The following is a 17,270-nucleotide window of genomic DNA, read 5'->3' as shown; positions in this document are numbered from 1 at the left end:
TAAATGCATTAATTGTACTTGCATCACCCCTGCTTAGACTGCACATTTTGTGGAGCAGTTGCAGTATTCTGGTAATGTGTGGTACAAGTATGACTGAAGAAGACACCGTAGGACTCTAGTTAGCATTAGAAACAGAAAGGTTCCTGAGCTGACTGAAGAATGTGATAGAGCATCTTCCTAATGTTTTCTTAAAAAAACCAAACCAAACCAAAACAAAAACAAAACCAAAAAAACCCAGTCGTGTTTGGGGACAGAATGTGAAGAGAGTGTTGTGCTCTAAAAAAAGCTGGTGGTATAATTCAGATCTGATTGCCAAATTTATCATAAGCTATGCTTGCTTTATATGAACGTCTCCCTCTTGCACCCTATTCCCAGGACCTCTGATATGGATCGTGTTTTCAATGTAATTGTAAGTGTGCACTCAGAGACATAGCTCTTTAACATGGAAACCTACTAGGAGGGCTGCTTATATTCTGGGGAGTAGCCCAGTAGTGGAAACAAGCTAAGAGCATAAGCTGGGACGACAGATCATCTTTTGGGCATTTAAAAGGATTCCCCTGTTAGCCTGCTTTAGTTACAGGTCTTGAAAGTGTTTTATGGGTACAGAAAAAATGCACAAAGTACAGCTCAGTACATCTGCTGAACTGCTAATCTGACAATTCACATCCATTCTTTGATCCTGTCTGGGGACAGGAGAGAACAATTTCAACCCAAACCAAGCAACTGGGTTATGTCCATTGTATTAGCCAGCTGCTTCCAAGTGCCTGGCACCTGACGTCTGTATTTTGATAATGATGTGCTCATATCAAGTTGATGCTCGTTGGTGACCACCAAAGACACTCGATCACTCCCCCTCTTCAACTGGACAGGAGAGAGAAAATATAATGAAAGGCTTGTGGACTTAAATAAGAACAGTTTAATAAAGGAAAAGCAAAGGTTGTGCACGAAAACAAAGGAAACCAAAAGATTTTATTCTCTACTTCCCATGAGGAGGTGATGTCCAACCACTTCCTGGGAAGCAGGGCCTCAGTACACACAGCAGCTGCTCCAGAAGACAAATGTAAATAACAAATGCCCCCCTTTCCTCCTCCTTTTTCTTAGCTTTTATCGCTGAGCAGAGATCCTATGGTATGGAATATCTCTTTGGTCAGTTTGGGTCAGCTGTCCTGGCTATGTCCCCAGCCTACTGGTGAGGGGGCAATGTTGGAGAGATGACCTTGATGCTGTGCAAGCACTGCGGAGCAGCAAACACTGGTGTGTTAGCAACACCTTCCTGGCTACCAATACAGAGCACACACAGCAGGATGAGGGCTTCTGTGGAGAAAATTAACTCCATCTCAGCCACTGGGAGGAAAGAAGCTTTGCTGTTCTCATCCATCCCATTAGACGTTTGAGTGATAGACAGTACTCTCTCTCTGATTATACTAAAACTGCCTGAAAAAGAGATAGAACTCTGAGAGTCCGGTTTCATTTTAGGGTGGTTTTGTGGTTTTTTTTACCTGCTTACTGTCTTTGTCTTTCTTCTGTGAAATTGTTTCTGCTCTTCATTTTTTTGACACCTGATCTACTGAAATACTTGTTGGAAATAAACCCAACTATTTTTTTGCTTGATAGACACAAAAGGTGCAGTTGTATGACAAGGTCCTGGAAAGCATGCGGGTCTTTGGGTAATCCAGCCTAAACACAATGTTCTTCTGAAGTGTGCTCCAGATAGCTTGGATTTCAGGAATTTGCCTCTTACTGAAATAATACAAATTCATTCAAGTAATTGAAATTTCAGAAGGAATCCAAGACGAAACATTTATCCTATAGCAGTGTTTTCCACACAGGCATGGGTGAGCAGCCACCTGGACTCATGCTGAATTTGATGTGCTGTACTGTAGTCTAGTTTTCTAAATTTACACTGTCAAAATTTTCACATGCTCAAAGAAAAATCAGTACAAACCAAAAAATATACAGGAGTCTCATAGGATAGTAAGAGTAGATTTATGGGGAAAAAAAATAATGGAAAGTATCTTTTTAAAATACTAACCTTTAATAAATGTCCTTCCCCGTGTTTAAGATTCCAATGTACATGAGCCAGGCAGATAAGTAATAATTATTCCCCCTTTTCCAAGTCACTTAATGCACAAAATAATTTATGCAAAGCACAGATTGAGAGTGAGTTGGATGTAAAATTTTTAGAAAGATTTTACGGCAAGACCCTTTTTTGTGAGCTAATTGCAAAGTTTGGTGTCACGGTCTATCAGGTTGGAGGCAAGAAGAAAGTGTGCAGCTTCAGGAGTGCGTTACAAAGGGGTGTCTTCTGCATCTTTAATTCAGCTGTCATGTTTCAACAGTTTTTCATGTTTCATGTTCATGTTTCCACATCCCCTGAATGCTTGTTCCTGAAGTCAGAGCAGCACGAGAAGCTTAACAGACCTTTCTTGATTCTTTACAACTAGATTACAAGGCCGTGAGTCTCAATAAATGCTACATGTTTGTTTTACAATAGAGCCTGAAGGATCCTGTTGAAACTGGGGACTACTGGGCTCAGTGCACACCTTCCACCTAGAAGAGATGTGTTAAGAGCTCTTGCCAATACATGAAAGGTTTGTTCCTGTTAGCTGTCAGGGGGGACATACGTAGATAGATAAATTATTAAGATCTCTGGAGAGCTGCTGAACTCTTTGTGTGTTTGATGGCAGGACAGAAATACATGTATTTGACTTTCTCCTTCTTGACTCATCTCTCTCCTGTCTGAGTGGGTTGTTGTATATAATATTCCTGTTCTGGGCAGTCAGAACTTGAAAGGACAGTTAAGTTTCAACTCTTATTTCTCTATGTAAGAACTCCCCTTGATTTAAACCACCTTAGACTTGCAGGGTCCAAGAGAAAGAGATAGATGATCGGTATCTCCAGGGGGAGATGTGTAAATAATCCAGGAGAGACAGATGAATAAATTTGACCAGCAAATTTGGAAGGAGTCAGTCCCAAGGTGCAATCTCTCTCAATGTCTAGAAGTCCTTCTAGACCATTTTTGGCTTTGTCACAACAACCCCAATAATCACCCATAAACTGGCCAACCTTGATGGTGTTTGAAACTAGGGAGATGCTCTCACTTCTTAATTTACTGTCATTATCCAATGCTTATAGAGACTGTAAAAGGCTGGTGCCTTCAGGGAGCTCAAACTGGATTTCTTCTGGTTTCTCTAATAATATAGATGTAAAAGGACAAGGCTAAGGGGGAAATCCTATCATCCCATCTAGTTTACAAAGGAAATAGTTGGCATTTATGCTAGCAGTCATATTTGTTCACAATTAAGGATGCTTCCTATGTACTTCTACCAGATCTATCCCCGTTCCTGGGGCCAAACCTCAAGAGAAAAATATGCTATGAAAATGTATGACCATTCTGGCCATTGGACAGCAAGATGAGAAACAGTCTTGGGCTATGATGCCTTTAAAATTTTCCTTCTAGCTGTGTGGAGCCAATGTTTTCCTTTGGCTTCCTGTCTTCTGTATGGTAGAGATCTTTCCAATGGATGATTGTGTTGACATATGTTTGTGGGTGCTTGAAACGTTCAGATGACATGTTCAGCTGTGCAGAAATCGACATATAAGCAAATTAACATAAAGTAGGAAAAAGGGATTGATGGCATAGTTTAAATCCAGAGTGAAGTTGTAATTTTCAGTAAAGTAAATGTATTCATTTCCAATAAAACATACATTTTTAACTGTACCATTGTTCAAATTGCTGATGAAGGCAAATAACATATATTTCTTACAGTCAAAGGATACACATTCTTACACACTTAGCTGATTCTTACTATAAGTAACAGAGCATAATTGCTGGTTTTCACTGTCATATTATTAGGCGATGTGACATTTTGCTGAGCTTTGCTCTCATAGGTATAATTTCTCCTAGCAAGTATTTCTGTACTTTATAGGCAGGCTGCAATATTATGGAACAAATTTGTTGCAGTTTGATTTTGGCTAACCTCTGAGTGGCCAAAATGTCCCCTTCACAATGGGTAATTACATTTTCAGCCTCTCTGTCAGTGTAATTATATGTTTCTTTAAGGGATTTCTCAGTGTTTTGAAAAGTGCCAAATTTTCTTAGCATTACACCCAAGGAAAGGGTAGGCTTCTCTCACATCTCTCATTGCTGCAGCAGATGAGCATGTCCAGCCATCAGTATGGAGACAGAACAATTGATGCATACTTGTCACAGGAGGCAAAAGATGTCCTTCCTCCCCCTTCTTGGCTTTTCAGATGGGTTTGGAGAGAAGGTCGTGTTGCTACCACCTTCCTCAGGTATCCCAAGTAGTATATAGGTGGGACCAAGTTTCCAGAAAATGGCAGTTCAGCAAACTGTAAGTAGGTAATGCCCTTAAGCTGTAAAGGTGCTACAGCCACACCCTTGTGGACCTCCAGAATAAGGTCTATGTGTACTGCTCACATCTCTTAACTTGCCAGGTTACAAGACTCTTGGGATTTTGCTGGCCTGAATGCTAATGTGTGTATCACACATTGTGATTTTGGATAGAGCACACAATGGGGTATGTTCATGCTCACTAACTTGTGATACTTGATTTAGGGTGACTACTTAGGAAGCTAGTTGCATTATGCTTCTTCAAAGGGTTATTAAAAATGTTTATATCAGGTTCCTGCTTCTAATGGAGTCTCTGAATTAGTATCTTAAGAGATGCATAAACATTGCAAAGGGAGGTACAAGGTGGGTTCTAATTATGCTCAGTGAGCAGTGAGGTTGGTGGGACATGAAGGCATCAGTTACACTGTGTTGTATGTTTGCCTTAGTGGAACCAGCCACCTTAATGCGTAGCTTCTATTTTGATAGGAAGCTGGAGATGACATGCAGGCATACTCATCTCCTGTCTCTGGCTCCACACAACGCATCCTGTAAGCTTTACTCATGAGCTTATTTATTTAAATGACTATTTTAACAGTGTCCTTTGCATGGTCACCTTGGCAGTTGGCAAAATGAGCATCTTTACCTAGAAAACTTACGTTGAATCATGTGGTGACATGAATCCTTCAGGTTAAAAATGGTCTCTTTTTAGCAAAGAAGTGATGGATGTTGAAAAAATAGAGGGAACACTTGTGAGCAGTGCATGTACTTGAGTATAAAATGGAGATTTTTATTAGTATTAGGGTCCTGGAAATGACTACTGACTCCCAAGGACCTCATAATCAGTCCTTTAATTTTCTTCTTAAATTCTTTTGTATATGATAGCAGCTTTTTTTTTTTTTTTTTTTTTTTTTTTTTTTTAATGAATCTCAGTCAAAACTAGGGAAAATATGATGAAAACTTGTTTTGTTTGTGATGTTTTAGCTTTTTCATTAATTTAAATCAGCAGGAAGCTATTATTTATAGGTGTTATTTCTGAACATATTTCAATTAAGAAAAATAAAGGGAAAATTATATATATGACTCTTACACATCTGTATGACCAGTGACATCATCAGTGACATGAAACCTGCTTAATTATAATATCCTCCTAAAAGGAAAATCAGTTTGGATGAAAAGTAGAAATGAGGGAGAAAAAAAAAAAATCACTTTTTTCAGATATTTACATGACTCCTCTTATATCTTCCTTGTATATTACTAACAACCTCAGAAGAATTAATGATTCAGTGTCTGTTACACATCAGGAAAGGATAGATTGTTTTTACAAGAAAGTTGAGTCACAAAATATGTGACTTGAGCAAAGTAACACAGCAAGTCAAGTTGAGAAATAAATCCAACCTCTGCCTCAGTTGCAGTGCTGCATGCATCCTTCCTCCATCCTTTCTTCCTGGTTTTTCTAGTGTAGCACTTTTCCCTGTGAACTATTTGAGGTCAAACCTATGGGGAACATACGTGCCACAGCATCTATATAGTTGAACTTTTCTCAAGGGTATACTCCAGGTCCTGGCTCATCCTTCCCTTGCACTAGTGAAGCTCTCTTGTTGCTCTGGAGGAATCTTTTTTTGCTTGCAGAAGAGTCAGTGAGCTCTGTCCCTCGGTGGTAATGTCAACCCTAGTTATAAATGCCTCATAGATTCCTGTTTTCTTGTTTAGAGATTGTGAATATTTTATATTCATCCATGCACCAGAGTTCTTAATTACTTTATTTCTTAATGCAAGAGACAGTGCAAGGAACACAAGGGACACTACTTGGAAGTACTTTGTTGGGGAGGGGTGAAGAGCTGCAGCACAAAAGGTGCTTCTCCTCAGTATGTGTCTACACACGGTACCTCCCTTGGCTGCATCGCAGCACTGTGACTTCTTTGACCCTCTCTGGGCAGCACCCAGGTGGGACTGCAGAGTGTGAGAGATGCCAAGATGTGCACGAGACCAACCCTCATCCTGCGGGGGGCTGTTACCACAATATGAGAGATACAGACCTGTCAACCTGGAGTTTCACATCCAAATGCTGTGTGCTGCCTTCACTTCTATCCTTCGTGTTTAGTGTACCCACATGACGGTGATTTTCCAGTTTTATGGTGAAAGACTTTGGAAAATCAGCAGCTGTCTTTGCCCCGGTGTCTAATATGTGCTCTTCTGTTGAACACACAGGGTAAAAAGGGAGAGCCAGGATTCCCAGGAATCAATGGTCTGATTGGCCCTCAGGTAAGTGATGATTTCTTCATTTTCACATATGTGAAAAAACACATTTTGTGGCAAGAGGTGGCTTTGAAGTGCAATGTAGCACACCATGGCCTTGTTCTTTCCTTATCTGCACCATCTTTGAAACTGGTATTTCTCCTTTGAGAGCCCAACAAATCTATCCTGTTGTGATCGAGAGAAGTCTGCCTGTCTGGCAGCAATTACTTTCCCCTTCCGCAGTTTTTCAGCATCTTTCAGCACCCTCAGCACAACAGGGGTGAAAGGAGGTGTTTTGTATGTGATTTGCCCATTGCATGTGCACAGAACAGTGTCATTGCAGAGGGAAAGGAATGCTTTGTGTTTTGCAATATTTAGGACAGTGTCTCAGCTAATTGTTGGCTGTGTGAATTGGCAATTGCAGATATACCTCCCGTGCTGCAGTCTTGAGGGAAGAAGCTGTTTAAAAGGTATTTGCTGTTCAGAAAGCACACTTCTTAGAGTACAAGTCTCTTTTTATGACTTTGATACTCATATTTCTACTTGTTATAGAGAGATAGGTGGTGGCTTACTGAGGAAAGTAGAGACAGGAGCTTAAAACTAAGTGTTTATTCTCCCTGTGAGGAAGGATATCTTAAGTTAATAGCCCCTTAGCTCCTTTTCTTAAAGCTTTTGGCAATATAGTGCTCCAAACTGCACCATCTGTAACATCATAAGGGCAAAGTAGTGCTGTGTATGTTAAAGCATCATCAGAGAGGATTTGGCTCCACTTTGGATCAATCCATTCTGTGCTGTATTATAATAACACTGACACTCGCCTCTGGCTTGGTTTCTGGCAAACTTTGTAGCCAAACTCAGCTGACCTGAGTTACTTTGTAGGGTCACCCCTGCAATAAGAAAAATATCTGCAGGAATGTCCTCAAGCGTGAAAGATGCAACCTCACTTTAAGCTGAGCACTCAGGATAAAACATTTCATTCATTCCCTTTTCCACAATAAATTAACAAACTGGGCCTTTGGCTTTGGTATTTTGATTCAATAATTAGTTAAGTTTTGGGTAGGAATGAAGAGCCTCCGTTAGTACAGCTGTTGGTGATGTATTGCAACAAACAGCACACTGCTAGACAGCAGATGCTGATTTTTCATTTATTTCCTCTGGCAAGCTATGCCCCTGTAACCAGGAAACAAGATCTAGAAATGGTTTCTCTGGCAGACGTTTTGTAATGAGCTGTTCACATGTCTGTGGAGGACATCAGAGAGGCAATCCAAGGGCTTGCGGCCCTCTGCAGGTGAGGGCCCTTGTGTCCAGCTGGGAACCTTGCCCTGCGAAACACCACTTGATACTGGTTTACATAATTTTAAGACTTTTTCCTTTGGTACAGTATCTGGTTTACAAGTATTTAATCAGCAGCCTTCAAGACGAATGAAGACAGTATTTCTAATGGATTTTAAAGATATTGTTGGTTTTGGTTTTGTGTTTGTTTGTTTGTTTGTTTGTTTTCTATTAGATCATATTAAAAGGTCCCCCCAAGCCTTCTGAACCACTGGGAGAGGATATCCCTTGCTTTTGGGTGAAGATTTTTCTCCATGCATTATTTCTGTTAAATCTGACAGTATCCATCCAAACAGTGTCACACTTGTTCAGCTCAAGTTTCCTACAACTTTTAAAAATATATATATGCATGTGTTAGCGACTTCATAAATGTATCTGAGAAAACTGCTGACATAGCATTAAGTAATTTTCCTTTCAGCACAGTCTAAATAAAGTTAGCAAATTTTATGTTAATTAAAACCACATATAATGCTACCCCATTCAAGGAATACTTAAATTGACTGTTCCTCCAAGCTAACTCTAAGAATGGAAAAATATTGTTCCTATTCTTGCAGCGGCACTCTGTTCTGGACTTACGACTGCAGATTTCCAGATTTCTGTTTGGAGAAAGTGCTTACATTCAGTTTGCGTTAAAACTACTTTTCAGCTTAACAGCACTTTCTGTAACATTAGTTTTTTTAAGCACTTTATCAGCATTTTTTTTTTTCTTAAGCAAACTATGCACCAAAAATACCCAGGAAGAAAAGTGGTTTCCTTATGCTGTAGTTACGTGGATATTCTTCCAAGTCATGTATGGAACTCTTCATCACCTGTTCCTGTGCTGTCTCCATGGCACTGAAGACCAACTGATTTGGATTGGCCATACATAAACTAGATTAGAACACTAAAATAACCTCCCTTTCCTCTGCTGTTTTAAATTTCAATATACTTTTGTTTTCTGACCGGATTCACCCCATTGATAGTTGTATGGGCAAAATGAAGGAGTGAATATAGAAGCTGTAGAAGGCACATTGTTGCTGAAAGACATAGAAAAGACAATCTGAAGTTGGTGTTGGCCTTCATCAAGGGAAATATTTGCTGTTGTGCTCAGTCCAACAGAAGTCACAGAAGGATCAGGCAGCTGTGGAAGGGAACCAACCTGAGGGCTGTTCTGGAGCTGGGTCAGCAGATCCAGTGATGAACTGCAGTTGAGATTATGTCAGTCCAACTCTCAGGGACCATTGGCTGGGTGTGGTCATATTTGAGAGTTAATTTAAGTGTCAAATCCTGAAGCAGTAGCCAGGAGGCAACTTCTAAGCTAGCCTGCGGATGTTTTGTCACAATAGTGTAGCCCTAGTTTTGCCTCTCTCCTTGCACACACCAACTCAAACTACATTTTAATCCAAAAAGATATTTAAACTTTTTTTTTTTTTTTGTTCTAAATCAGCTGTAGTGGTGAACCCATGTGCATTATTTGCTCCATGTTGTCCAGCCAGCACCCTCAAAAATGGGCATTTATTTTCCAGTGACCTTTTAGAAATGGTGCATCTTGCAACATCATTAAGCCATAGAGTAGACACTCTGGGTCTTATTTCCCCTCTGGATGCAAATTATTTTCCTGCAGCAAGGACACAGACATCTGAACTCATCATGTGTTTATCCTGTTATTATTTATTTGTACTATTTTAGTTTCCTTGAACCTTAATCATGGGCCAAACTTCTATTGCAGGAGGTGGTTGAAATGCAGACTGAAAAATGAGCATTTCTATAAAGCACTTTCAGTTGAAATAGATAGATGGGTACCAAGCACGGGAAACAACAAAGCTGTGCATTTCTGCATGGTCACCTGAAATCTCTGTATACATAGATGTATGTGTATATATTGTCTATCCCATCGTCTGTTGATAGAAAGAGTTCAGAGAAGGGACTGAAGGCATTTGATGAGGTATGTTTGCAAAAAATGCTTTTCTAGGCATGAGGGGGTATCCTAAGGAGGAGGGAAATCTGCAGTTAGGCTGTATACACTATGTGGGCCATGTAGGCTGTGTTCACAGGCTCCCCAGAGAGGGCAGCTGATGCCCCTGTGCTAGCAGAGGGCTCAGACACTCTGAGCTGTATCACTGAATTACCAGGGCTGGGAGTCAGCTCCAAATGCAAGCGTTTGTTGGGTTAAGGATAGGCTCCTGTTGATGAAGATCCAGCTAATATCGTCAGTGGAGTCTGAAGCTCTCCTAAAGCAGATACCTGCAATCGGTCCACTGAACCACTCTAGATTCCCCGAGCTGAGCAGGTATATGCCGTCCACCCATGAGACAGCAAAAGATGTCAAAACTCTTTGAGTTTTAAACAAAAAATGCCATACCTCACATTTGTAATATTTCTGGGCTGTAATTGAGATTTTGCCTTATACTAGATAGCATGGTGGTAAAACTAAGACCCGTGAGGAAGACCAGTACAAGCTGTACCTTTTATGGTTGTAGCTGGCAATGATTTAATTAGTACAGACTTGTCCTTAGGGTGTAAGCTTAAGCTGAACTTTCTTAACTAATTCAGGAAATAAATGATATCCTCTGAAATGCATGGTATCCTTAACATCCTTTCTATAATGCAAGTTAATACTGCAGAATGTAAGAAAAGGATACAGACCCCAGCTGCAAAGCTCAGATTGAATTCAAACTATGCCAGTGCTGCTCAAAATTGGAAGATATTGCTCAGAGCTATCTTTAATAAGATCTATACCTTTAACAAAAAGAAAGAAAGAAAGAAAGAAAGAAAGAAAGAAAGAAAGAAAGAAAGAAAGAAAGAAAGAAAGAAAGAAAGAAAGGGGAAAGAAAGAAAGAAAGAAAGAAAGAAAGAAAGAAAGAAAGAAAGAAAGAAAGAAAGAAAGAAAGAAAGAAAGAAAGAAAGAAGAGAAAGAAAGAAAGAAAGACTCTTCATCAGTGCAGATCACTAGTAGTAGTGAAACAAAAGAACATAAGGGAGGGTTTTTTGCTGTTTTTCTCATTTGCTGCACTGACTCAGGAATCCAACTCAAAGCGAACACATAGGGAAATAAATCTTCCTCTGCAGACAGAAGAAACCATGTCCATATCTTATAGTAAGTGATGAAATTAAACAAATACCGCCTTTCACTGGAAGCAAAAAATTCTCCTGGAGAGACTGCTATGTACAAAGTCAAGTTTGCTCCGTACTTTTACAGAGCTAGAAAGATAGTTCAGAGAATTGTTGTTGAAAAAACTTTATTTTAAAAATTAATGTTGGTGCTCCAATTACAATGTCACCTGGTTAAATAACTGGAGACCGCATCTACTTATGAATTACGACACTATCACTGAAGCTGACTGTAGAGCATGCATCGTAGGTAACTGTTCAGATCTGTTGGCTCTTTAGGCTTTTAGTTTTCAGTGTCATCAGAAACAAGCTTTATCTATATTCTCTTATTTTTGTCTTGGTTTGTAAGGCAGGATTTAGGCAGAGACAGCAATATGGTGTTCTAATGCAGCATTACTGAAAATAATTCACAAAATTGTGCTGGTAGCACCTGGGGTGAGGAATGAAGAGCAGATTTGAGGAGCTGATACCAGAAATGACTCAGATGCAGTGGAGGAGAAATGGAGAGTTGAAGTAGCGAGGGCCATAGTGAGACACATGGACTGCTCCACAAAACCAGCTGCAACAGCCTCGTTTCTGATGGGAGAAAAGTGGAAACAGAGGGGGAGACAGCACCAAGCCAACAGGACGGGTCTGTGCGGACTTTGAAATTGCATGGGGTAATTGAAGTGGAGACAAGCACAGACACTGGAAGGGAAATGGCTGTCAGCAGCGTAGTTATGTATTTTGCCATCATTGTGGCAGCAGACAGAATACTCCTGCATGTCCCGGAGGTTCTTCTCCCTCATAAAACTGGTGCACCCCCTAAAAAGCCCAGACCACGGTCTGTTTTGACATGGGTTAAAGGCTTATCTCAGCCTTTCTCATAGCGTAAGAGAATCTAGTCATCAGCATGGAATATTATACAGAAAATATGTCTGTGCAAACTTTGCTTCCAGAGACAGATATCTGGAAAAGTCATCAGACTTCAGTTTCCATCTTGGAATGGCATTTGTTCACCTCCTTCTAAAACACAGCCATCCCTTCTTTTATGGAAAAGAGATTTAGGCCAAGCAGCCTACTGATGTAGTCACAGACAAGGTATTTGTTCCTTTCCAGAGCTTCCTTAGGGAGTGAAGAACTTAAATCTTAATAGCTCTGCCTTTCCCAGCCTGTCTTTCAGCAAGGTACACACTGGAAGAGGAGAGCATCCTTTAGTAGATCCGCAAGGACAGGCACAGCTGTTCCTCCAATATGGAGAGTGTCATGTTTCTTTCCTGTGAACTGTCCCTGAATTACTTTGTCTAAGGAATGAGCTGCATGAAACACAAGCCTAAAAAAATACATCCCCCTCCTTGATCTTAAAGATGTCCCACCCCACGACACACACACACCACTCCATACATTATTTGGATTTTAATGAACATTTGAAATTTTTTTGTTTCAAAACAAGAGTCTGAAAGTAATTTGGTTTAAACATTTTTATAAAAGATCCATGTTTTGCCTTTGTTTTCCAAACTGAGTTTGACTTTATTTAAGTCAAGTTATAAGTTTTCATACACCAGTTTTTGCTTCTAGCATGTAGGAAGCACACATCAGAGTGTTTACCAGTCAGAAAAAAACACTCCATGATTACTTTCTTCTATATCAGAGTTTTAAAGGGACAACAGAGAAGCTGTGGCTGCCCCCTCCCTGGAAGGGTTCAAGCCCAGGTTGGACGGGGCTTTGGGCAACCTGGGCTAGTAGAAGGTGGCCCTGCCCATGGCAGGGGGTTGGGACTAGATGAGTTTTAAGGTCCCTTCCAATCTAAACCATTCTATGATTCTATGGTTCTGTGAACACTGGGGACTAAATCTGGGTCAGGGACTGTCATCCATATAATTCATCAAATGATCACTGAAAAAGGTGATCATTTAAATCAGGTACTTTAATCTGAATTCAGTTGAAAAAGGTAAGCAAAGAAAACAGATGGCATGAGATTTTGAGGGTTGAGCATTACAAGTTGTCCTGCTGCTGGTTTATGTTGGTTTGGGGTTTTTTTAAATCACAAATAATTGGTGTCAGTGTGGTTGTTTCTATATACTTAGAAAGAATAGCCCTTGCTCTGAAGAGTACTCAGAAATCAGGAGAAGGGCTACAATAACAGAAATTTATATGCTAGTGAAACTGATTTTCTCTGGACAGCAGCGAAAGGGCAGGCTCCATAAAGGACATGTATGATGTATTTCTGCAGCTTTCATGTGATCATGCCATTTTATTTCTCTGCATCCCAGTCATTTGCTGTAGCCCAGGCTGCAGAAAGCCAGAAATCCAGTAGGGCAGTAGATGTATGTTGTACGCAGTCAGCTGGAGCAGGCTGTCAGCATCCTCTGCATCTCCCAGCGATACTGGTGGTCATTACGCAAAATTGTTCCTTCTACATCCATCTCAGAGAGGCTTTTATCAGAAGAGCTCTCCATTAGTGGGTGTAGCATTTGTTGGTGCAACTTGTGGTGAAGCTACCTGAGTAAACCAGTCTTGGGCATGACATCCTGGATGATCGCTCTCATGAAGAGCAATGAAGTGAATTATTAGTGGCAATTTAGGGTAAGGATCGGTGTGCTTCCATTTCAAAGTGGTTGCATAAAGGTATTGTGGTCCAGAATATAGAAAGTTTAAGAGAGTTATTAGAAATTGTCTTGAATAATGAGAATATCAGGAGTTACTAGGAGAAATAGCTGGGATGAGAAGGATGTAGCACCTCATGTTTCAGGGATTACACGTGTTACTGACAGATGCTCGAGTGAGGCTTTGCTTTTAGGTCAGACTGACCCCTGTCTGTACTGTGTGGGGTAGCTTGCATCATACCTGGGGATGCTTGGGCTGAGACTGAGTCCTGACAGGATTTTCACCTCTTGATAGAAGCTTCCTGTTGTAGGGCCATGAAGAATATGTGTTTCATAGTGGGAGGTGGTTCAGTTATTGGCAGAGAGAACAAAATCAGGCAGGAACCAATGCAGTTGTCAACAAAAGTCTGCAAAGTTAAATTCTGCACTTTCGTGCATTAATGCATAGTTCACTCTGCCGCTGGCTCAGTCTGGCTTTGTTTTTCTAAAGGTACCTTTGCCTTCTTTCCCAGTACTGCACTCATTCTTCATGGAAACCCCTTCTTGGGACCCGTATCTTTGGCAGGGCCTCTCAGCAATACCGTCTAGAGGTGGAGTAGGACCAAGCAGAACTTCCATGGCCCTGCTGTCTGATATCACTCCATCCAGTTGTGTCTACAGTGTGGTATTTTCCCTTGTGCTGGGCTAATTTGGACTGTTAATTACCTTCTTTGAATGGCAAAGCCTTTTTTAAGTGATGGATGGTCTCAACCCGGTGTTTCCTGATAGGACTAGAGCTCCTTAAATGCAAGGACCTCCTGCAATAACATCTGAACCGATGACCCTAGAAACCAACATGAGGCTCCCCAGGAATTATGTCAGCAGCATCCGTGCATCCCAAAGCACATCTTTCTGGGGATTTTTTAGTTGTGCTTACATTTGAGGCACTCTGTAAATGCTGATGTCGCGATGACTCCATGTCTGTTCTGAGCTGCTATGAAAGCAGATCATGAGAGGCAAGTGCATCTGCAGGTCCCTTTTTTGGTCGCTTTGCCCCATCTATTGGTGAGAGGCTGTCTTCTCTTCTGGCTGAATTTTACAAGTGTACTCTGAAAAGACCACTCATCTGTTACTTTCTCTGTCAAACTACGCCACAAGTAACTCCTTGTCCTCATTTTTTTACACCATTTTCTTCTCTTCAGCTACATTTTTCCTTAAATGTGAAATGCTAATATTGATCCATTACTCATAATACCTTAATCATAAAAGCTGTGCTTTGTGATATTGAATGGTGACAGAGAAAATGCTGACTGGCCATTTTCTATCTTGTATCAGTCACTCAGTTTCAATTCTTTACAAAGAGTTTGCACAGGGGAAGGGTATTGTTTGTTGTTTTTTTTTTTTTTAAGTACAAAGACACCAGAACTCCCCTTATGATGAAAACTGAAAATGTATTAAATCATCGTGTTAGAAAGTCAGAAAGACACAGCCAGGGTAAAATTTCAAGTCAGTTATATATCCATTCCTCACATTCATTCTCATGTTGTTTGCTTAGGTCCTGATCCAAAAAATAGATGAACACATGCTTCATTCTGAGCATGGGAGAAATCCTGTCTTGCCTACAGTGGAAGCTGGAAGTAACAAACACCTCTGCATCTCAAGCAACCTGTTAAGATCTATCGAGTATAGAAACAAATTTCTCAGCTAGGAAGCCAAATTTAACAATTTGCTCAATACACAAAAATAAATCCCTCTGAAAATCGGATGGCTATTGCGAGAATATTTTCCCTAAGAGAAACAGCTGTTGCAGGGAGATGAGTAAGAAAGACTGTTAGGACATTTCCAACTGAATGTGTACATTGAAGTATGAATTTGTGAGGATGTTTTACTATCAACAAGGTTAACGCAGAGCACTAAAATGGCAGTGCATTTGTTTAAAACGATTCACTACATTGTTTCTCCATACTCCTGGATTCATATTTTTACCCCCACCCTCAAAAAAAAAAAAAAGCCCAAACCACAAGCCTGTTCCATTCATTAGTTACTTCAGAGATCTTTTTTGCAGAGGTAAATTGTTCACTTTGAGTCAACATTAATCAAGATTAAATTAGAATCGATGCTACAAGGAATCCCACTGGACAAGCTTTGTGTTGTGCGTTACCATTGACAGCCTTCAATTCCTCTGGTACTGTAGTGGAGGATGGAGCTCAATTTATAACTAGTAATTAGTGGTTTAAGCTGGAGATTCTGTTCTGCTGGTGAGCATGGTTCCCTTGGAGCTCAGTTTGGCATATTGCATTTTTTGGGGTAGAAGTTAATGAAATAAAGCTCAGTGATTTTGCCCATTTCAAAGAGGACCCCAACTGCACAGAGAAGGACCTGAGGCTTACGGCCCCTATCAGAGAGGTTGATAAACTGGTTTTGCTTCCATCTCTTACAGGGACCTCCAGGGCCCCCAGGCATTGCTGGACCACCTGGACCACCTGGAGCACCAGTAAGAAAACAAGCTTGGGGTATTTTGTTTTATATCAAGGAGAAGGAAAACAGCTGGGGAGAATTGTAGGTGATGGGTTTCAGTGGGAAGTGAGTTAGAGCCTCTGGCAATGTGTTTTTTGTATTTTCTCACTGAAAAGCCACAGCTGGTCCTAGAGGACAGCTTTTCTGTGCTGAGCATTGGAACCGGGTTGGTGCTACCTGGGGATAAGTCAATGTCTACAGGACTCCCCGTGGCAGAGACCCAACTGCTGTGGAAGGGAAAATTGCATTTAAATTGAAAGCAGTAACCTTCAGTGAGGTTGCTGCAAAGGACAGAAATACCGATTATTTTTTTTTTTTGGTTGTTGTTTTGTTTTTTAATTATTATTTAATTTTTCAGGGATTGCCAGGAGAGATTGGAGTTTCTGGTAGAAGTGGACCACCAGGACCAGCTGTAAGTGTGGAGGAACTGCTTCCTTTGCTTCCATGCTCTCCCTGACTTTCGATACTTTAATTCTCAAGTCTTTGTCTCGTTTTCTGCAGCTTGTTTGCACACAAGGTTTTAATGTGGGCTCCAACGCTGTCACCTTTAATGCAGACATTAGCCCCTGTCAACTTTTATGAGCAAGAATTTTACCAGCTGCCGCTCCACTATTCCTACACACTGGGACCATGCAGTTTTCTTTGTATGATACATTTCAAAAGTCATTTTGTATTTGGCAAGACACTGTTCTTCCAAACCTGGAGTTTTCTCATTAGGCAAAAAAACTGAAATGAGAATCTCAGATTTAGCAGAGCATAGCAATCTCTGTTGGCTTTTAGATCAAGAAAGGTGAATTATGAAAATGTTAGTATTAAGAAGTACCACCTACAACATGCAGTGTTTGGGGATTAACTGACACTTGAAAAGGGGACAAAACTTTTTTTTGATATTTAAATGCATTAGAGGAAGTAATTTTAATTCTTAACTTGCTGAACAATTCTGTCACTATAGGTTGTAGATTTAATTTTCAGAATATGTGTATTGTATAAGAAATTACCAATATTTATAAGGAGAAATAGACTTTAAAAAATATTTATAGCTACAGATAATAGAGACTTACAGAGAATCATGAATAAAATAATAATTTTTAAAGTTATTTAAGAAGGCAGTTTATAAAATCTCTCTACTGTTGTTTCTCTGTAACCACACTGACATCCAGTGGTTATTCACCAAAACT

General features: G+C 40.3%; 1 protein-coding gene across 1 annotated transcript in view; it reads left to right on the top strand.

The window, feature by feature from the left end:
* COL22A1 (collagen type XXII alpha 1 chain) overlaps nucleotides 1–17,270 on the top strand; it is a 244,421-nt gene that overhangs the window by 156,173 nt on the left and 70,978 nt on the right. Inside the window, exons 24-26 of the mRNA XM_026843424.1 lie at nucleotides 6,563–6,616; nucleotides 16,016–16,069; nucleotides 16,451–16,504. Coding sequence (XP_026699225.1) covers nucleotides 6,563–6,616; nucleotides 16,016–16,069; nucleotides 16,451–16,504 — 162 coding nt within the window. The remainder of the gene's footprint in view (nucleotides 1–6,562; nucleotides 6,617–16,015; nucleotides 16,070–16,450; nucleotides 16,505–17,270) is intronic.

This window comes from Athene cunicularia (assembly GCF_003259725.1).
Source record: "Athene cunicularia isolate RWA chromosome 2 unlocalized genomic scaffold, athCun1 chr2_part1, whole genome shotgun sequence".
Taxonomy (NCBI): domain Eukaryota; kingdom Metazoa; phylum Chordata; class Aves; order Strigiformes; family Strigidae; genus Athene; species Athene cunicularia.
Note: the sequence above shows the minus strand (reverse complement) of the source record. Positions and strands in the feature narration are given on the sequence as shown.